Source organism: Anomalospiza imberbis, chromosome 11, assembly GCF_031753505.1.
Source record: "Anomalospiza imberbis isolate Cuckoo-Finch-1a 21T00152 chromosome 11, ASM3175350v1, whole genome shotgun sequence".
In the NCBI taxonomy this organism is placed as follows: Eukaryota; Metazoa; Chordata; class Aves; order Passeriformes; family Viduidae; genus Anomalospiza; species Anomalospiza imberbis.
In genome coordinates this window covers 3,387,791-3,408,899 of record NC_089691.1, presented here as the reverse complement: position 1 = coordinate 3,408,899, position 21,109 = coordinate 3,387,791, and the positions used below count along the sequence as shown (strand labels likewise).

Here is a 21,109-nt window from a genome sequence, read left to right as displayed (position 1 = left end):
GAATCTGACACGGTTTTACGGCATGGCAGCAAAAGAAGGCAAAAGAAAGGCTAGAATTGGTACCATTCCAACCGCTTTACATTTTGCCATGTGTAATGGAGATGGGAACTACAAGTTTCCTATTCATGCGCAATTTGCTGTCTGAGAGCACTCCGGTCTCAAATCACAGGGGCTTGCAGCTCTGTGTCTGAGATGACTTTAAAAACAAAAACAACCTTTATGTGCAACACCTGTGTATCAAAACTTCACAATACAAATCACAAGCTGATTTCTGCTGTTAAGTGGATGAAAAAAAACCCAAAAAGCCAAAAGCAAAAGCAAAACTGTGACCAAATAAAACAGGCAAACACAACAACCACCAAGAAAACAACAAAACCTGTAGCGAGATCTCGGGTCTCCAGGACGGTTTGGATGGATGAGAGATCTCTGAAGTCAGGTCTTAGAAGATGTGGTTTATTAAAAGGGGGGAAAGGCCCTGCTTGGAGTTGCCAGGCGCAACTTGTGGCAGGCCCAGGGAGAGAGGGAGAGGGAGAGAGAGGGAGCGAGGGTTCCAGGTGAGGGTCCCAGGGGAAGGTCCAAGAGAGCATCCGGTCCCTCGGGCACACCTTATCAGGGGGCTTCAAGGTGGGCTGGAACAGGACTTGGGCCAATGGGGTCACAGATACCTGATACTTCAGGGGAGGGTCACAGGTGTGGGATGAACCATACATTGGGGGTGAGACAGAGCATTCCATTTGACCCTTGGACCTATCTGCAGGTAAAGGGCATTGTTTAATCAGAAGGGGGGATTGCTTTCAGCCTGGCTATACTACTGTTTTCTCGTTATTCAGTAGTCAAGGTTTGTTATTTCAAATCTAGTTCTCATCTCAATGTCTGTATTTTCCAAATCTTTTGCCAGGCAATCATATTTATAAGGTTTTCCTATTTCATCTTCCCCAACAAAAACCAACACAAACATCCCCAAAAATCCAGAAAAAGATAAAAGTCAGGTGAAGGAGGCAGAGATCCAAGAGCAACAAATGGGCAGAGAAACTACAGGAAGGACAGATAATAAGAAAGGAGAGATAAGAAGTGCCTCTGGCATCAAAGTAGCCAGGGGATCTGAGACAGTGTTCTAACCCTTCTGAAAACAATCTGACATAAAAATGAACAGAAAATAAATGATGATGATTGTGATAATGGGAGTCTGCATGTTTAGCTTTAATATATCCATTGTGTGTGAGTTGTGTTTTCCATGTTAAGTCACATCATCTGGCGAGGGGTTTTTTTCTGTCCAAAGAAAAATACTGCAGTGGAAAAGGGGGCCGGCTTGGAAAACACTAAAAGCAAGAGCTAAAAATAAAGTACTTTTTTTTAATATGATTTTTGGTTGGTTTTCTGGTTGTTCATGGGTTTTTTGTCTGTCTTTGAAAGCAGCCCCTCGGATGTTAATGCACGCAACCAGTCCTTTGTAAAGGGCTGTCTTTGCAAAAAACCTGCCAGTTTTGTGATGCAAGACAGAAACAACATCCCTTGGCCCACACCCAGGATGTTATAAATAATTTTGCTTTCATAGATGGAGTTCTTAGTGGTTTATTATTACGATAAGTTTTTTTTGATTGTTAATGAATATAATGAGTTGTTATATAATTAATGTAATAAGTAATTAAGTTGAATGCGCCGTTGTTTAAGTGTATGTATATGGCTACTAAACAGAGAAAGGGGGGTGGTAATAAGGTGCAAGGGTAAGGATCTTCTAGAAAAGTGACATTATAGGGTGATGACAGCAACTGGAACTACGACTGGGAAACGAGCCACCCAATAAGTTTGCTGTGTTCCAAAATGTTTGCTCAGGACTGCACTATCTTATAGAGCGATCAGCGACCAAGAAAAGGACCGGTCGGCAAGAGGATCCAAAGCACACCAATCAAGCACCCCCAAGAGACTTTAAAAAATCCCTGGGTCGGAGCACCCAGGCCCTTTCGAGGGTACCTCGTGTCCGCAGGAACACCTTGTCACACAGAACTGTCAGAGCTCCCTCTGGCTTGTCGCGCAGGCCCTAGGCTTACCCTGAGAACTCGGCCTCTGTTGTTCTAAGTTTTAATAAACAGGCACATTCTTTATAAAAGTCATCAGCTTCCTTTTAATTTCATTTTGCCTGTTTACCACAAGGAGGCCCAGCAGCTCCTTGCTGAGGGCCCATTTCATGCAGGAACTGGCACTCAGAATATGAAATCAATAAAAAATGAAAGGGTGGGCGGAGGCGGCAGTGAGGTGGCCTCAAAGGCTCAACTCTGCACTCTGCTTTTGTCACCAACCTTGGCCAAGTTCCTGTGCTTGTTTTCCTGGAGAAATTGTAGTCAACAAGGCTTCAGTGCCTTTGATCAAATCAGTCTTAAGAGCAGCTCGGGGCTGGGTCGGTCATTGAGACCTGAGCACGGACTGGGGTCCAGCCAACAAAAGAACATGAGCTGCAGGCCACCCATACAGCTTTTCCTATTAATGAGCACTAAGCCTTTCTTTTTGCAAACAGAGGGATGGTGGGGGGATTTTTGCACCATCAGGCCAAGGCACAAGGCTCTGCATCCTCCCAAGGAACAGAGCCAGCCCCCTTCAGTGCGAGAGGGCGCGGCCTCAGTTGCAGCCCCGGTGCCTCCTGTGCCCCAGGGCACGGCCCTGGCTGTAAATGTCCTCGGCTGCAGCTCAGGGCCAGGGCGGAGCTCAGCAGCCTCATCAGAGCCCAGGGCCGCGGCCCTTCCCTGCCGGGGCCCTCGCCTGGCCCGGCCCGGCCTGAGCAGCCCGGCCTGGCCCCAGGGGACGGGCTCTGCCCGCCCGCTGTGCCCGCAGCCTTCCGGGCCCAAGGGTTTGCAAGAGGCTTTCTCCCAGCCTTGCAAAACCTTGGCCAAGTGTCCCTTTGCTGTGCTGAGAAGAGTAAAAAACCCCTCACATTTACCCTGATACACAGCTCATGAGGGATCCCTGCACACCTCAGCAGAGACCCCAGAACATCCCTGTGTGCCTCATGAGGGATCCCTGCACACCTCAGCAGAGACCCCAGAACATCCCTGTGTGCCTCAGGAAGTCCAGGCCCAGATGATCCCACTGAAGGAAATGTGCCCTCAGCCCAGGGACGCTCAGCATGGGCTCCCCCAGCCCCTCGGGGCCCCGCCGCTGCTCACAGCAGCCCCGGCCTGGCTCCTGCCTGCCCTCACCGTGGCCATCCACAGCTGCTCCTGGGCATGGAGCTCCGCCAGGGCTGGTGCTGGCTGGGCTTTGCAGGTGGTACAACATGGACATATCTATGACAACTCTATTTCTTTATTTGAACATAAAATTTGGTCCAAGCCCTGCCCTGGCAGAGAGGGGCTGCCCACCTTCAGTCGTCTTTGGGCAACAGGACCAGGGGGCTCTGGGGCAGAGGGTCTCGTTGTGGAGGGATGAGTTTTGGGATGGGCTCAAGACATTAGTGCAGCCGCAGCAGGGCAGATAGGGACAGGAGTGAAGAGCTGGGAACACAGGTGAAGTTCTCGCTGCCTGAGTTTTTAGGCTCCTCTTCTGAAGATGCTCAGGGAGCACCTGTGGAGAGAGGAGTGGCTGAAGCCCCCGGCTGCCAGTGGCACACTGGGACCCTCCGCACAGCAGGGCCCAGAGCTGGCAAGGCTCCCCAGCACGGCTGGAGCTGCTGGCACAGCTTGGCCCAGCTGGACAGCTGCCCCTCAAGGCCCCGGCGAGCAGGGGACGGCTCTGGGCAGGCTCCCTGGCCAGGAGTGGGTCCCAGAGCGCGTCTGCCTTTCGAGGGCAATCTCGTCCCCGCTCTTTCTCCTCCCCACCTTGCCTTGCCTCCGCCCTGTGCCCCCGGGGCTGCTCTTGGCCCGAATTAATAATCCGTAATTGTTCTATCAGGAAGGGGACATGGAGAAATTGCTCCAGCATGCACCACGGTCTTCACACTGTGACTGGCCAGTGTTAAAAACAGGCGAATCAGAGCCAGAGTATTTTAAAAAGCCTGGGCCTGTTTATTAAAAACAAAGGCAACTGAGGACGAGGCCCCAGGATAAGCCCAGGACCTCGGCAGCAAGTCAGAGTCTCAAAAAGTAACAAGTGTCTGTGCACAGGGCACAGGGTGCTTCTTATGGGTACAAAGTCCGCAGAAAGACCCCGGGTGGCCAGCACCTGGGGCTGTTAAAGTCTCTGGACGCTGACGATTGGTGCGTTCCTGATCCCTTTGCTGATTGGCCCTCTTTCTGCTCGCTGGTTGGTCCATAAGGTGGTGCATTCCTGGCCAATCATTCTGGAATTTCGAGGCACTATTGGCTGGTCAATCCCTCCAATCGCAGGCTGAACTGGTGATATCACTCTTCGATGCACCTCGTCTCCTCCCCCTGGTTGGCAACCATGCACCTCCACTTAACTCACAGTACATATTTAACTTTGTGGAACTGTTCACTACATTAACAATTCATTACATTACTTGGCAATTCCTTATGACTCATTTGAAACAATTAACCATCATCAACCCCACCTACTAAAGCAAGTTTATTTATAACAGCCAGCACTTTCAGTCAATCCATATCTCGATCCCAGTGTAGATGGAAGCGCAGTCCAGAACCGTTTTCATGCTCTGCTGGGCTCCCCGCGTGCTTTAGGGAACTGGGCAATGCAAGGAGCTCCTTCGTCAGTGCGAGAAGGCACGGCCTGACTTGTAGCCTCCTGTGCCCCAGAGAACCGCCGTGGCTGTAAAGGTGTTTGGCTGCAGCACAGGGCCAGGGCGCAGCGAGGCCCTTGTCGTGCCCACGGCGTTGCTCGGCAGCCCCATCGGAGCCTGGGGCCGCAGCCATTCACCGCTGGGGCCGGAGCTGGCCCGACAAGGGTGCGGCGGATACCGGAAACCCCGCCCGGCCCCCAAGGATGGGCTCTGGTCGCCCGCCGGTCCCGCAGGCCGGGCCCAAGGCTTTGCAGGAAGCTTCCTGCCAACTTTGCAGCACCTTGACCGGGAGTGTCGCTTTGCTGTGCTGAGAAAACTGAAAAACCCCCTCTAGTTTAACCCCGGTGCACACCTCCTGAGGGATCCCTGCACAGCACAGCAGAGACTATCAATACTCCTTTGTGCTTCAAGAGGGATTCCTGCGCCCCTCAGAAGAGACCCCAAAAGAGCCCTGTGTGCCTCACGATGAATCCGTGCACTCCTTAGAAGAGACCCCAAAATATCCCAGTGGGCCTCATGTGGGATTCCTGCACCCCTCAGGAGAGACCCCAAAAGAGCACTGCTTGCTTAATGAGGGATCCGTGCACACCAATGCAGAAACCCCAAGCCAGCCTTGAGTGCCTCACAAAAGAACCCAGCCTCCTGCCCACCTTCGGAAGGACTCAGCTCCTCTCCAGGCCTTGAGTCACCTGTATGAGACAGCAGAGATCCAAATTCCCTAAGAACCTCATAAGGAGCCCCTGCCACCTGCCCTGCTTACAAAGGACCCAAAGCCCCGCATGTCTTCCTGCAAAACCCTGCACCCACAAAACCCCTGCCACCTCGTGGGCCCCATGACGGAGCCCGGTCATCTGCCAGCCTTACAGGGGTCCCCTCATCACCTGCATGTCATGGAAAAGCCAGGCCTGCCATTAACCCGAGCCAGCAGCCTGTTCCCTGACAGAAACCAGTTCCCTTCTGGGCATCCCCCAGTGTTGTGGGGCCGGCAGCATCTGTGGGAGCAATGGGGAGCGTGAGCCCGCGCTGTGCTGCGCTGCTGAGCTGGCAGCACGGTGGATACGGCCAGGACGTTCTCTGCTTCCCCCAGAGCTGGGGCCTGCAGGCACCTTGCCGCCCCTCGGCACAGGCTGTGCCACCCAGCAAAGCCCAGCCGGCCGGGAGGAGAGCCTGGGGCCAGCGCAGCTGCTTGGGCAGTCGCTGCTTGGAGGGACACGGGCCAAACCCATCCCTGAGCAGCCCCTGCCAGCCCTGGCCCTCCCTGCCCCGTGACAGCTCCCCCAGCCCCAGGGGACAGACTGTCATAAAGTCTACAGCCCGCAAAGAGATTGTCCCAGTGTCCTGCTTTAGGGCAAATTTGGGAGAAAACCCCCAAAAGGGCCCGCCCCAGAAATCAAGCCCATACCACCCCTCCCCCCCATCAGTTTGGGAAAAAACTCCTCAGAGAGAAGTGGAAAAAACCTGTATATTTAACAGGCAAAGCACTCCCCAGCCCAAAAAATGAGCAATACCAGATGACAAAACTCATTTGTCGCTCTGAAGAGATGACAGATTCAGAAAATCTCTCTGGTGGATGGTGGCTCTGTTATCAGTCACTCTGGCACTGGGAAAGGCTGCTGCCCAGAGGAGCCCCCCGTGGGCCACAGAGTGCAAGCTCTCGGCGCTTCCCCAGGTCCCGGTCCGGAGCAGGTTTGAACGGATCCAAGGAAAGGGAAAGAAAACCAGTCGAGGGAAAACTTGGACTGCCTCAGCTAGCTAAAGCAACTAAAAAGCAAAGGAGCGCGGTGTTCTGCCCCGTCCGTGGCCAGAGAACACCGTGGAGTTCTGTGTTCCAGCAGACTGTGGAGGAGTGAGTGCAGTCTCTGATAACAAACTCCGTGCTTCTTCTTCTCCCCGCCTTCGCTGTCAGAGCCCGTCTGGAAGGCACACAATATAATATCCAGCATCAACAGAACACACCATCGGGGATACGAGCATCATAGCGTCGCCCTAGGACGCCCAGTAATCGTGTGCTGCTTTTCTTCCCTGCAGCTGCTCCCAGAAACATCCCCCACACTGCTGGAAATGCCCACACATGGTCTGATCAGTCCCTATGCTTTTCCAGTCTGCTCTCAGAAATTTTGCAACAAGTTCACCAATAAATTCCAGGTTACCTCTGTGAATTGCACACTACAGTTTCCTTCATTTTTTCCCCAATACCTGGAAGCTCCTGTATATAGTAATGGTCTTGAGGATCTCTGATTCTTTTCAGTCTTTTTTTTTTTTTTTTTGTATTGAGACAGACGGAACAGCCTTATTGCTTTTAGTTTTGGCACATCTGTTTTTTTTCTTGGCCGGATGGTTTACGTATTATCTACACATGAAAAGATTTTAATTTATGGTGTTTTTTTTGTTCCCCAAGCAATTATTTTGACAATCTGTCATTCACTCCTTAGTTAATGTTCCATATATGAACAATTTTGACTCTCTTTTTATTGGAATATAAAGATCTCAGAAAGCTGTATTTTTAATGCTGATGACACTCTCTCTCCCCACTCCCAGCTGTCACAGTGATCCTTTTGGAAACATCCCTGAGGATAGGTAGAGTTATTTGGGAAGTGCTTGGCTTAACCTGGGTAACAGATTAATATTTTCAGCGCTATAAACCTGCATTGCTTCAGGCTTCACAGCCACTGTCCTGATTTGTGGCTCACTGCATGGATGCCAGTCTGAATTAAAACAATGTTTGTGAGGCAGCTGAAGAGCTTAGACCTCAGAGATTAAAATTCCTGGGAGGAGGAGGAGGAGGAAGAAAGGATAAAATCCTGTTTCAAAGGCTGTTTCTTCATTTCTAGGATGCCAGAAGTATGGTAGACTACAGCTGTCTTCAAATGTCATTTAATTAAAGAAAAACCCTCTACAGTGCCAGACACGAGGACAAATTACTCGACACTTTGCCTCACAATTCGTCAGCTTGAATTCTAGTGAGAGGTAGGCCTTAGTTACAGTCTGATTCGAGCAAATCCACATTGTGTGAATGGCAAGAAGAATTTGCTTGGGAGCAGATGAATATGTCCCACTCGATAATGAGCAAAATTTGCCTTGACTTGGAAGAAAGTAGACAGGGAGCAAGGCAGCATTTGGGTTTTATCCAGCGATAAACAGGGCAAGAAGCTGTAACAATTTACCTGTTTTACAGAACACAGGTACTGATACAGCCAATCGTGCACCCACAGGAAGGGATCTTCAGGACATTCCTTTATTTCTTAACATGGGATGGGCAGCAAAATGCTGGCATTTATCTGCACTGGAAGCTGTGTTCCTCTCCTGTTTCTCCTTGAGCACACTGCGTGTTATTTGCAGACTTCACTGCCCAGCCCACCAATCCTCTCTTGGCCATTTGCTAAATGGCACAACTACCAAAATACAGGTGCCAGCATCGTCACCCCAGCACTAATCCCGCACTGCTTTGATGGAGCACAGGAGCACAGAGTGGCTTGGGTTGGAAGGGACGTTTAAAGGCCATCTAGTCCAATGCCCTGCAGTGAGCAGGGACACCTTTGACTAGGTCAGGTTGCTCAGAGCACGAGCTTGAATGACTGCAGGGATGCATGTCCACCTCTCTGGGCAACCTGTGCCAGGGTTTCGAAAGCTACAGTGTAAAAAATGGGTTTCTTTTGTCTAGTCTGAATCGACCGTCTTTTAGATTAAAACCATTCCCCCAAGGTCTGGTCACAAAAGGCCCTACTAAGAATTCTGTCCCATCTCTTTTACAAGCCCCCTTAAGGTACTGAAAAGCAGCAATCAGGTCTCCCTGGAGTCTTCTCTCTTCCAGGCTGAACACCCCCAGCTCTCCCAGCCTGTCTCCAAAGCAGAAGGGCTCCAGCCCTCAGAGCATTTTGCCCCTCCTCTGGACTAGATCCAACAGAACCGTGTCCTTCCTGGGCTGGGGACCCAGAGCTGGATGCAGTACTCTGTCACGGTAGAGACGGAGAAAATACAAGGCAACACACGTCATTTCCAGAAGGCTTCAAACCCCGGTTTGATTCTAGCATGCATGCTTTTTCTACATTCTTCCAAAGCACATAAGTTTACTCATTGGTCACCAGAGGCAAGCCAAGTGCTTATTGGAATAGGCAGTTGCAGGTTTCTCTTATTTATCCTCCTTGCTTTCTTGGTTTCTATGTCAACGACTTTGGTAGAAAATTCTTTCAGGGGTAAACATGGATCCTCTTATCAAACTTCTCTCTGGCTCACAGAAGACGCTGTAAAACGCGGGAATCTTTAAAATTAGAGGGTTTTGGGAAAGCTGCAAAAGGCAGGCCTCAGAGACAGCAGAACTGCGATTAGAGCTAAGCAGTAGCTGTAAGATTTGTCAGCAGAAAAAGTATAGAAGAAGTGGAAAAGTAAGGACAAACAGTACAATGGTCTGTGTATTACCGCTTGGCTAGAGTAACTCCCTAAGCTACAGAAAAGTATCTCTAGCAAGATATTAGGAAGTTCTAAGCTTAATAATGGAGCTCTGTGCATTGGGTTTTAAGGCTTACAATACAAGTAGGTATTGTATTTGAAAGAAGCGAGCACTGCATTAACAAAAGGTACGTGTGCTTATAGAGGTTGGATAAATCTATTGTCAATATGCTTTTGCTTTGTGTGATTGGTCAAAAAGCTTTTAAAGTAAGTTGTCACATTAAGTTCTTTGTCTGCTGCCGGGGATGTGAGCTGCTGGCATCCTCCCATTGTCGTCACCATGTAATGAGGCTGATGCTAGAAAATAAACAGCTCGAGACGCGTTCCTCAGCAGTCCTGTCCCGTTCGTGATTTGTACACAGACCCCCGGCCAGCAGTATAAAACACCTTCCACAGTACTCCAGGTGGAGTCTCACCAGAGCAAAGAGGTGGAATCACCTCCGTCAACCTCCTGGGCACTCTCCTTTGGATGCACATGGCTTACTCATTTCCAGCCTCTCATCTAGCACCAGCCTTCTTGGCCGGGCTGCTCTCCATCCCTTCATGCCCCATCCTGTGAGATCAGCTGGGGTGGGATGTGTCACAACCCCTGGACAGAGCCGTTGGGCAGGGTGAGCTCCCTGCCAAAGAAGGCAGATCCCACTGCCCACACCACTCCAGCCTGGCCATGAGGTCACAGCAGGCTCTGGGGTCACAGCAGGCTGAGGTCACAGCAGGCTCTGAGGTCACAGAGGTGCCAGGGCCCCGTGGTTGCACAGCACCACAACGACCGAGCAGTCAGTCCTTGAGCACAACTGCTGTGGCAGCAGCGGCGCTGGCAGCAGTGGTGCTGACACTGCGACAGCTGTGTGAGGACAGCGGTGGCAGCAAGAGCTGCGGGACTGGCAGAGGGCAAGGCACCATGGCCCTTGCTCTGCGCCTCTTCCTCCTGCTCCTCCTGGCCGTGGCCCTGCCTGCCAGGGCTGCCCAGGCTGCTCCGCTGCAAGCGCGGGGAGCAGGTGAGCCAGCAGCCTGGCTGCCCTTTCCCGGGACAGCGCTCCCTGCTCCCCGGGAAGCACTGGGTGATGCTTTTCCCCTGGGCTTTAGGGAGGGTTTCCTCAGAGGGAGGGACAGAGCCCTCAGGGACCCTGGGCTGCTCCAGCCGCCCTCCCAGGGATGTTGCACAGGGCCTACCAAAAGTGTGGAGAGTGGCCAGGAGCCAGCCCAGAGCTCCCCAGGCCCCTGTGCAGCTTTGGCCGTGTCCTTTCACATCTGGCTGCCACGGCCTTGCCTGACCACCTTGCAGTCCCAGTTCCCAAAGGCAGAGGGGGATCTCAGCACACCAGGAAATGGTTCTGTTCTGTGCTCCCTTCTAGATGAGCATGCTAGGAAGGCTTCTCCAGCAGCTTGGCTGCAGGAAGATTTCCAGCCTCTTAAGCCTCCTGCAGGTATGTTGTCAATGTTCCTAAAAGAATAATCATTGACAACCTGGCAGGAAGCCGGTGACAGAAGCTTCTGTGCCTGTTGAGTTACAGGTGTGTCTGCAGGGAAGACTTTCCAGGCTCCTTTCCTGGTTGCTGCACAGAAGCCTGGCTCCCATCGCAGGGGTGAGTCGTGTGTCCCTGCTGATCCCACAGGCTGAGCCCTGGTTTTGTGAGATCCATTCTTCTGAAATGCAAACACTTCTCCTAAGGTCCTCCGAGAGAGAGGAACAAACCTACAGGAGACAGTAAATCCCTGGAGGCAGCCAAACATCTAGACCAGATGCTGACTGACCTGGAGAGACGCCGTGGTGGGTGCATTTCCCTCAGCCTTCCCCTGGGACTCAGCAGCTGGGGCCTTTCCCTTCGCATTAGGGCACGCCGTGCCCGGCACAGCGGGAAGGGATCCATGGCGGCCTGGCTGCCCTGCTGCTGCTTTCACGGCCTGCAGGGCTGTTTGCCAGCCTGGCCTGGCTGCAGCTTCTCCCCAGCCGCTGCAGGAAGGCATTTGGCACCAGCTGCCAGGGAGCCCAACCTGAGATCCCCTGCAATTTCCCCCTCTCTGAACACATCTGGAGGGGCAGCTCTTTGGAGGAGGGTGGGCCCTGGAGCAGCCCCAATAACCTGGTCTTTATCCTGAATCTCATGCATGACAGAGACAAGCATTGCCTCCTGAAGATGCCACCTTCCCAGTGGGGAACAGCCCCACCTGATCCAGCTGTCCCTTTTCCTTTCCCCAGAGATGGAAGGAGAGGCTGTGCTGAAGGCTGAGATTCCCGGAGGAAGCAGTGGCTCATTGGCAGCCTCCTCTGCAGGAAGGGAGGCGATGCCAGGCACAGTCACAGGAGGTAATTGCTGTGCCTCTGGGCCTGCTGAGCCCTGCTGAGGCTTGAGCTGCCCTCTCTGCTGCTTGGCAGTGCAGGCACACAGCATGACCTGAGCCCCTTGCAGGGCTCACTTCCCCATAGAAGGGGATCCCAGCACACCAAGGAACATTTCCCATCCGTGCTCCTTTCTAGATTGGGACCGTGACTCACATCTTTTAGAAATGCGGGCAAACCATGGTTCAAGCGTCTTGGAGCTTGGTGAAGGTAAATTATCGGCAACCCTTTCCTATCCGAGTAATTATTGTCCAGAGTAATATTCATGTGTGATTTCCATAAAGATGCTTTGAAGTTGGATGGATTCTGGAAATCCTGTCCTCCGAATTTCTACTCTTGTGCCCAACAGTGATCCCACAGGATCGCTGTCAGTGGGAGGAAGGAGCATTTAGCTCTCCATCTTCCACCCATGTGCCATGCCAGTGTGTCCTTCCGGGTGCTCTGTGCAGCCACGGAGAAGAGCAGAGAGGGAAGGGGCCGGGCCCAGGGCTGTGCCCCGAGGCTGTGCCTTTCACAGCTCCTTTGCCGGCCCCAGGGAGCCTGAGCTGCTCCTGCTGCTGCTGCCAAGCCCTGGCCCAGGCTGGGGCTGGGTTTAGAGCTGCCTGCAGCTCCAGGGAGTCCTTTCTCCCGCAACTGCCCCGCAAGGGGCTCCTTCCATCCCAGTGTGGGGCCACTGCAGGCACATGGTCCCCCTGCCCCTGCTGCTGAGTGGAAGGCAGAGCTGAGGGAGTGCCTTGGAGGGCACCAATCACCCAGGGGCACTCACTGCCACTCTGGCCTGAAGGAGACGTGGAACAATGTTCTGTTAAGGTCCTCCTACATGGAAGAACAAGGACAGCGGAGACAGTAAATCCCTGGAGGCAGCCAAACATCTAGACCAGATGCTGACTGACCTGGAGAGACGCCGTGGTGGGTGCATTTCCTTCAGCCTTCCCCTGGGACTCAGCAGCCGGGGGCTTTCCCTGCACATCTGGACACGCCGTGCCCAGCACAGCGGGAAGGGATCCATGGCGGCCTGGCTGCCCTGCTGCTGCTTTCACGGCCTGCAGGGCTGTTTGCCAGCCTGGCCTGGCTGCAGCTTCTCCCCAGCCTCTGCAGGAAGGCATTTGGCACCAGCTGACAGGGAGCCAACCTGCAGCATGGGCCATGCACACCCTGAGCTCCCCTGCAATTTCCCGATCTCTGGGCAGACCAGGTGTAGGGGCTGCTTGGATGAGGGAGGTCATTGGCACAGCCCAAGTAACCTGGCCATTTTCTACTGATCCTTATCCATGACTTTGACAAGTATTGTCTCCTGAAGATGTCATGTCCTGGAATGGTGAATGGTTCCATCTGATCCAGCTGTCCTTTTTCCTTTCTAAAGCAAAAGAGAAAAAGTCTATGCTGAAGGTGGCACATCCAAGAGGAAGCAGTGGCTCAGTGCCCACCACTGCTGGAGGAAGGAAGGCGATGCCAGGCATGGACACAGGCATGGGTAGAGGCGCAGGAGGTAATTGCTGTGCCGGGCTCAGCTGGGCTCAGCCCTCGGCAGGGCTGTGTGGCAGCAGCTCTTCCCCCAGGCCCTGCCCTTGCACGGCCCGGCAGCAGCCAAAGCTGGAGGCGCCTCGGCTTCAAGGCCTCTGGAGCTCGTTCCCAGCCCCGGGGAATCGGGACTCGGGCACCAACGCCCCTCCCGCTGCAGCTGCTCCCGCAGCTGGCCCTGAGTGCCCAGAGGCCCAAGGCACAGGAGCAGCCCCGAGCGGGAGCCCTACTGCCAGCCCAGGGCCAGAGCCAGCCCTGGCTCCTGGCTGGGCAGGGGCTGCACTGGCTCCTGACAGGGCCTGACTCTGTCCCCTGGGGCTGGGGGAGCTGTCACGGGGCAGGGAGGGCCAGGGCTGGCAGGGGCTGCTCAGGGATGGGTTTGGCCCCTGTCCCTCCAAGCAGCGACTGCCCAAGCAGCTGCACTGGCCCCGGGCTCTCCTCCCGGCCAGCTGGGCTTTGCTGGGTGGCACAGCCTGTGCCGAGGGCCGGCAAGGTGCCTGCAGGCCCCAGCTCTGGGGGAAGCAGAGAACGTCCTGGCCGTATCCACCGTGCTGCCAGCTCAGCAGTGCAGCACAGCGCGGGCTCACGCTCCCCATTGCTCCCACAGATGCTGCCGGCCCCACAACACCTGTTCCCGATTCTCAGAAGGGCATTGGAACGGGTTTCTGTCAGGGAAGCAGCTGCTGGCTAGGGATCATGGCAGGCATGCTTCTTTTGGAGCTTGTCTTCATTTTATGCTGTGCCGGAATTTGGATGTATTGGAAGAGAAAACGGTGAGTATTTTGTTCAGCATTCCCTCAAACAGCTTCTTTTGAAAGCCTAATGTAGACAGGGAATCTTCCCAGTGAGCCTGCAGTGGAGCTGTGGCACGTCCGTGGTTGTCCAAAGACCTCTGCTGAGGGTTCTGCTGCTGCCCAGTGCTTTCATTGGCCTCTTCATTGCTGGGCCTTGTCCTGAGGGGCCCGCTGGGGCTGCAGCCAGTGCTGGCTCCCACTGAGGCTGCCTGGCCAAGAGCAGCCCCAGGGGCACAGGGCAGAGGCAAGGCAAGGTGGGGAGGAGAAAGAGCGGGGACGAGATTGCCCTCGAAAGGCAGACGCGCTCTGGGGCCCGCTCCTGGCCAGGGAGCCTGCCCAGAGCTGTCCCCTGCTCGCCGGGGCCTTGAGGGGCAGCTGTCCAGCTGGGCCAAGCTGTGCCAGCAGCTCCAGCCGTGCTGGGGAGCCTTGCCAGCTCTGGGCCCTGCTGTGCAGGAGGGTCCCAGTGTGCCACTGGCAGCCGGGAGCCTCACCCGCTCCTCTCTCCACAGGAGCGCCTCTGCAGCTTCACAAGACCGGCCAAAGACGTCAGTCAGGGAGAACTGGACGTGTCATGCATCTCTGTGCCAGTGTCCATTGTCCCTTCCACAGCTGCATCACCCTCTTATTGCCAGGGACATGCTGCCACCCCCCAGAACAGGACCCTCTGTCCCCGAGGATGCTGCCTCTGATGTCTTTCCAGGACTGAAGGTGCAGCCCTCCTGCCAGGGAAGAGCTTGAGCAACATCTTTGTGCTTCAGCCCTGGTCCCTGTGTGCTACCACCAGCACTGGCAGAGCTGCTTGTCTGGTCACAGCCAGTGATGGGCAGGCAGCAGCCGGGCATCAGGCTCCTGAGACCAGCAGCTACTATGTTTATTTTTCATTTTGCAAGATTTAGGAATATTTTTCATAGAAAATTCTCCAAATATTTCGACCCTTTTCCCACACAGTTCTATATTTTTCAAAGTAGTTTTAGAATTCAGAAAAACTTACAACATTTTTACATTTCTAGAATCAAAAATAAAATTGCATTTAATTGGTAATCTATACTTTTCTAAGAAGTAACACACCCCAAGACTCACAGCCCGCTTCAGAGGCTCTTTTCCCACTGGAGACTTGTGCCTGATCACAACACCTAACACAAAACCTTTTCCCTGACGTGTTCTGGGATTTCTGACAAGCTCACCTCTCAGTCTTCAGAGGCAAACTTTGAGCACAGTGGGAATCTCTTCAAGTCACCATCTTTGTTTGCTTCTGCAACAACTGCCTCACTTCTAGAGCAGGGGCTTCTCTCAGCTTCCTGCTGGCCCCGGGCTCTCCTCCCGGCCGGCTGGGCTTTGCTGGGTGGCACAGCCTGTGCCGAGGGGCGGCAAGGTGCCTGCAGGCCCCAGCTCTGGGGGAAGCAGAGAACGTCCTGGCCGTATCCACCGTGCTGCCAGCTCAGCAGCGCAGCACAGCGCGGGCTCACGCTCCCCATTGCTCCCACAGATGCTGCCGGCCCCACAACTCTGGGGGATGCCCAGAAGGGAACTGGTTTCTGTCAGGGAACAGGCTGCTGGCTCGGGTTAATGGCAGGCCTGGCTTTTCCATGGCATGCAGGTGATGAGGGGACCCCTGTAAGGCTGGCAGATGACCGGGCTCCGTCATAGGGCCCACGAGGTGTCGGGGGGTGTTGTGGGTGCAGGGTTTTGCAGTAAGACATGCGGGGCTTTGGGTCCTTTGTAAGCAGGGCACGTGGCAGGGGCTCCTCATGAGGTTCTTAGGGGATTTGGGATCTCTGCTGTGTCATACAGGTGACTGGAGACCTCTGTAAGGCTGGCAGGGGCTTGAGTGCCTCGTGATTAACGTGGCGGGTTAGTGCTTGCCATCAAGGCCTGGAGAGGAGCTGAGTCCTTCCGAAGGTGGGCAGGAGGCTGGGTTCTTTTGTGAGGCACTCAAGGCTGGCTTGGGGTTTCTGCATTGGTGTGCACGGATCCCTCATGAAGCAAGCAGTGCTCTTTTGGGGTCTCTCCTGAGGGGTGCAGGAATCCCACATGAGGCACACTGAGATATTTTGGGGTCTCTTCTAAGGAGTGCACGGATTCATCGTGAGGCACACAGGGCTCTTTTGGGGTCTCTTCTGAGGGGCGCAGGAATCCCTCTTGAAGCACAAAGGAGTATTGATAGTCTCTGCTGTGCTGTGCAGGGATCCCTCAGGAGGTGTGCACCGGGGTTAAACTAGAGGGGGTTTTTCAGTTTTCTCAGCACAGCAAAGGGACACTCCCAGTCGAGGTGCTGCAAAGTCAGCAGGAAGCTTCCTGCAAAGCCTTGGGCCCGGCCTGCGGGACCGGCGGGCGACCAGAGCCCATCCTTGGGGACCGGGCGGGGTTTCCAGTATCCACCACACCCTTGTCGGGCCACCTCCGGCCCCGGCAGTGAATGGCTGCGGCCCCGGGCTCCGATGGGGCTGCCGAGCAACACCGTGGGCACGACAAGGGCCTCGCAGAGCATGACCCAGCAGAGCATGAAAACGGTTCTGGACTGTGCTTCCGTCTACACTGGGATCGAGATATGGATTGACTGAAAGTGCTGGCCAGTCACAGTGTGAAGACCATGGTGCATGCTGGAGCAACTTCTCCATGTCCCTTTCCTGACAGAACAATCACGGATTATTAATTCTGGCCAAGAGGAGCCCCAGGGGCACAGGGCGGAGACAAGGCAAGGTGGGGAGCAGAAAGAGCGGGTTCGAGATTGCCCTCGAAAGGCAGACGCGCTCTGGGGCCCGTTCCTGGCCAGGGAGCCTGCCCAGACCCGTCCCCTGCTCCCCGGGGCCTTGAGGGGCAGCTGTCCAGCTGGGCCAAGCTGTGCCAGCAGCTCCAGCCGTGCTGGGGAGCCTTGCCAGCTCCGGGCCCTGCTGTGCAGGAGGGTCCCAGTGTGCCGCTGGCAGCCGGGGGCTTCAGCCACTCCTCTCTCCAAAGGTGCTCCCTGTGCATCTTCCGAAGAGGAGCCTAACAACTCAGGCAGCGAGAACTTCACCTGTGTTCCCAGCTCTTCACTCCTGTCCCTATCTGCCCTGCTGCGGCTGCACTAATGTCTTGAGCCCATCCCAAAACTCATCCCTCCACAACGAGACCCTCTGCCCCAGAGCCCCCTGGTCCTGTTGCCCAAAGACGACTGAAGGTGGGCAGCCCCTCTCTGCCAGGGCAGGGCTTGGACCAAATTTTATGTTCAAATAAAGAAATAAAGTTGTCATAGATATGTCCAGGTGGTACCACCAGCAAAGCCCAGCCAGCACCAGCCCTAGCGGAGCACCATGCCCAGGAGCAGCTGTGGATGCCCACGGTGAGGGCAGGCAGGAGCCAGGCCGGGGCTGCTGTGAGCAGCGGCGGGGCCCCGAGGGGCTGGGGGAGCCCATGCTGAGCGTCCCTGGGCTGAGGGCACATTTCCTTCAGTGGGATCATCTGGGCCTGGACCTCCTCCAGTGGCATGCCCAGGAAAAGAGGGAAGCCATCAAGAACATTTCCAGGGACACAGCCTGACCTGCAATGCCAGCAGGCAAAGCAAAGGTTTTTGCTGAGCCATGGCCCTTGGATCAAGCAAAAGATTTACAGTCAGGCCAGTCCATTTGGCATAGATGGGGGTACACTCTGGGGGTACAGCCAAGGCCATGAGGTCACAGCAGGCTCTGGGGTCACAGCAGGCTGAGGTCACAGCAGGCTCTGAGGTCACAGAGGTGCCAGAGCCCCGTGGTTGCACAGCACCACAACGACCGAGCAGTCAGTCCTTGAGCACAACTGCTGTGGCAGCAGCGGCGCTGGCAGCAGTGGTGCTGACACTGCGACAGCTGTGTGAGGACAGCGGTGGCAGCAAGAGCTGCGGGACTGGCAGAGGGCAAGGCAGCATGGCCCTTGCTCTGCGCCTCTTCCTCCTGCTCCTCCTGGCCGTGGCCCTGCCTGCCAGGGCTGCCCAGGCTGCTCCGCTGAAAGCGCGGGGAGCAGGTGAGCCGGCAGCCTGGCTCCCCTTTCCCGGGACAGCGCTCCCTGCTCCCCGGGAAGCGCTGGGGGATGCTTTTCCCCTGGGCTTTAGGGAGGGTTTCTTTTGTGGGAGGAAGAGAGACCCTGGGGACCCTGGGCAGCCCCATTTTCCTCTCCAGAAATGTTACACGGGGCAGGGAAAGAGAGTGGAGAGTGTCCAGGAGCCAGCCCAGAGATTCCCAAGCCCCTGTCCAGCTTTGGCCATGTCCATTCAAATCTGGATCCCATTGCCTTACCTGACCCCCTTGCAGTGCCCAGTTCCCTAATGCAGAAGGGGATCCCAGCACACCATGGAAATGGGTCTGGTCTCTGCTTCCATCTAGATTTGGATCGCGAATTGAATCATTTGCAAGTGCTGGTGAATGGCACTTTAAAGATCATGGAGAATGCTGGAGGCAAGTTCTGAATTTCCCTTTTTACTAACAGAATAATCAGTGTCAAGGTGGCAAAGAGTTCACTCATCTGCCATTTTCATTAAGGTTAAGTCAAGGTTGAAGGATTCTGAAAACCTTGCCCTGCTCCCTTCTCGAGCCCTGAGTGACTCCACAGGATCAATGTCAATGGGAGGAAGGAGCATTTAGCTGTCCATCTTCCTCCTGAGTGCAATGCCAATGTGTGCTTCCGTGTGCTCTGTGCAGCCACAGAGAGGAGCAGACAGGGGAGGGGCTGGCCCAGGGCTGTGCCCCGGGGCTGAGCCTTGGTGGAGCCTGAGGATCTCCTACAGCGCCACGGGAGCTGTTCTGTCCTGCCTTTCTTTGCAGCTGAAGCTGTTGGTGAAGGTGGTCCAGCTTCCCCACCCATAGCCATTACTGAGCCTCTGGGAGATGGTGAGGGTAGGTCAAGGCCTTTCCCCCTGGGAGAGCTGATAGCTCAGAGCCCAAAGCTCGGCCAGGGGGCCATGGCTGCAGGTGCCAGGACAGAACCATGCACGTGTGTGCCCTCGCCCTGCACCATCCCCTCAGCGCTCCTGCGGATCCGTGCTGCCGGTGCAGATCTGCAGAGGTGACAGGAGCTTCTGTGGCTGTTGAGTTACAGGTGTGTCTGCAGGGAGGACTTTCCCAGGTCCTTTGCTGGTTACTGCACGCAAGCCCAGCTCCCGTCGCAGGGGTGAGTAGTGTGTCCCTGCTGACCCCACAGGCTGAGCTCTGGTTTTGTGGGATCCATTCCTGGGACATGGAACTATGTTGCTCTAAGGTCCTCCAACGGAAAAGAACAAAGCTACAGGACACAAGAAACCCCATGAGCCATCCGAACACATGAGGCAAATGCTGAAGGAAATGCTGCAGGCAGGACAAGGTGGGTGCATTTCCCTCAGCCTTCCCCTGGAACTCCGCAGCCGGGGCCTTTCCCTGCACATCCGGGCACGCCACGCCCGGCACAGCGGGAAGGGATCCATGGCAGCCTGGCTGCCCTGCTGCTGCTTTCACGGCCTGCAGGGCTGTTTGCCAGCCTGGCCGGGCTGCAGCTTCTCCCCAGCCTCTGCAGGAAGGCATTTGACACCAGCTGATAGGGAGCCCAACCTGCAGCATGGGCCATGCATATCCTGAGATCCCCTGCAATTTCCCAGTCTTTGGATAGTTTAGAAAGGGCACCTGTTTGGAAAGTGGAGGCCGCTGGCCTACCCGAAAAGTTTATAGGGATTTCGTAATTCTTAACCATGTCTTTGACAAGCCTTGCCTCCTGAAGATGCCACCTTCCCAGTGGGGAACAGCCCCACCTGATCCAGCTGTCCCTTTTCCTTTCCCCAGAGATGGAAGGAGAGGCTGTGCTGAAGGCTGAGATTCCCGGAGGAAGCAGTGGCTCATTGGCAGCCTCTGCTGCAGGAAGGGAGGCGATGCCAGGCACAGTCACAGGAGGTAATTGCTGTGCCTCTGGGCCTGCTGAGCCCTGCTGAGGCTTGAGCTGCCCTCTCTGCTGCTTGGCAGTGCGGGCACAGCCCAGACAAGACCGGCACAGCCCAGAGGAATTGTTATGCTCGGGGCACTCGGGTACTGGGGAGTCCTGCTGGGGTCCCTCTGTGGGAGACACGTCCCTAAACCTGGGAGAGACTGCACGGGGTGCCCATGGTGGGGAAAGGGCAGAGGGGGAGAGCAAGGCTCCAGTGTGTCCTGAGAGGGCCTGGCTCTGTGTCCTTGGGCTGCGGGATTTGTCCCAGGGGAAAGAGGGATGGAGAGATAGAAGGTAGGAAGGGAGTGAGAAAGGGCAGACGGGAGGGAGGGCCAGAGGGATCGTTCTGGCACTGCCTGCTGCAGTTTTCCCCAGTGCTTTAGCAAGAGTTCCAGCTGTGGTCGTGAGAGAGCCCTCAGGGCCCTGGGCTGCTCCAGCCACCCCTCCAGGGATGTTGCCAGGGCAGGGAAAGAGTGTGGAGAGTGACCAGGAGCCAGGCCTGAGCTCCCCAGGCCCCTGGGCACCTTTGGCCGTGTCCATTGACATCTGGTTCCCACGGCCTTACCCAACTGCCTTGCAGTGCCCATTTCTCAGAGGCAGAAGGGGATCCCAGCAGACCCTGAAATATGTTCTCATCTGTGCTCCGTTCTAGATGAGGTTGATGGGAAGGCTTCTCCATTAGCTTGGCTGAATGAAATTCTGACGCCCTTGGAGCCTCCTGCCGGTATGTTCTCAGTGTCTCACCAAGGAATAATTGATGACAACCTGGCAGGACCCAGGTGACAGAAGCTTCTGTGGCTGTTGTGTTACAGATGTGTCTGCAGGGAGGATTTTTCCTGTTCCTTTGCTGATTCCTACACACATGCCCGGCTCCCATGGTGAGGGTGAGTAGTGTGTCCCTGGTGACCCCACAGGCTGAGCTCTGGTTTTGTGGGATCCATTCCTGGGAAATGGAACTACGTTCTGTTAAGGTCCTCTGAGAGGGAAGAACAAAGGCAGAGGAAAGAAGAAATTCCGTGAGCCAAACAACATCCTGAAGCAAACTGTGGTGGAGCTGCACAAAGAGCATGGTGAGAGCATTTCCCCCAGCCTTCCCCTGGAACTCCGCAGCAGGGGCCTTTCCCAGCACATCTGGGCACGCCACGCCCGGCACAGCGGGAAGGGATCCATGGCGGCCTGGCTGCCCTGCTGCTGCTTTCATGGCCTGCAGGGCTGTTTGCCAGCCTGGCCTGGCTGCAGCTTCTCCCCAGCCTCTGCAGGAAGGCATTTGGCACCAGCTGCCAGGGAGCCCAACCTGCAGCATGGGCCATGCACACCCTGAGCTCCCCTGCAATTTCCTGGTCCCAGGCACATCCTGTGGGGTGGCTGCTTGGAGAAGGAAGGGCTATAGCCAGCCCCAAGGGCTTGGGGCAATCAGGACTTTCC

The 21,109-nt window shown here is 55.3% G+C and overlaps 1 protein-coding gene and 1 long non-coding RNA gene across 3 annotated transcripts in view; one reads left to right on the top strand and one right to left on the bottom strand.

The window, feature by feature from the left end:
• Window positions 1-10,836, top strand: part of LOC137480450 (uncharacterized) — a 99,242-nt gene extending 88,406 nt beyond the window's left edge. The window contains exons 9-10 of the mRNA XM_068201477.1: window positions 10,486-10,557; window positions 10,645-10,836. Of these exons, the coding sequence (XP_068057578.1) occupies window positions 10,486-10,557; window positions 10,645-10,751 (179 nt within the window). The 3' untranslated portion in view covers window positions 10,752-10,836. The remainder of the gene's footprint in view (window positions 1-10,485; window positions 10,558-10,644) is intronic.
• LOC137480451 (uncharacterized) overlaps window positions 1-21,109 on the bottom strand; it is a 235,431-nt gene that overhangs the window by 104,362 nt on the left and 109,960 nt on the right. The gene's annotated exons all lie outside the window — the stretch shown is intronic.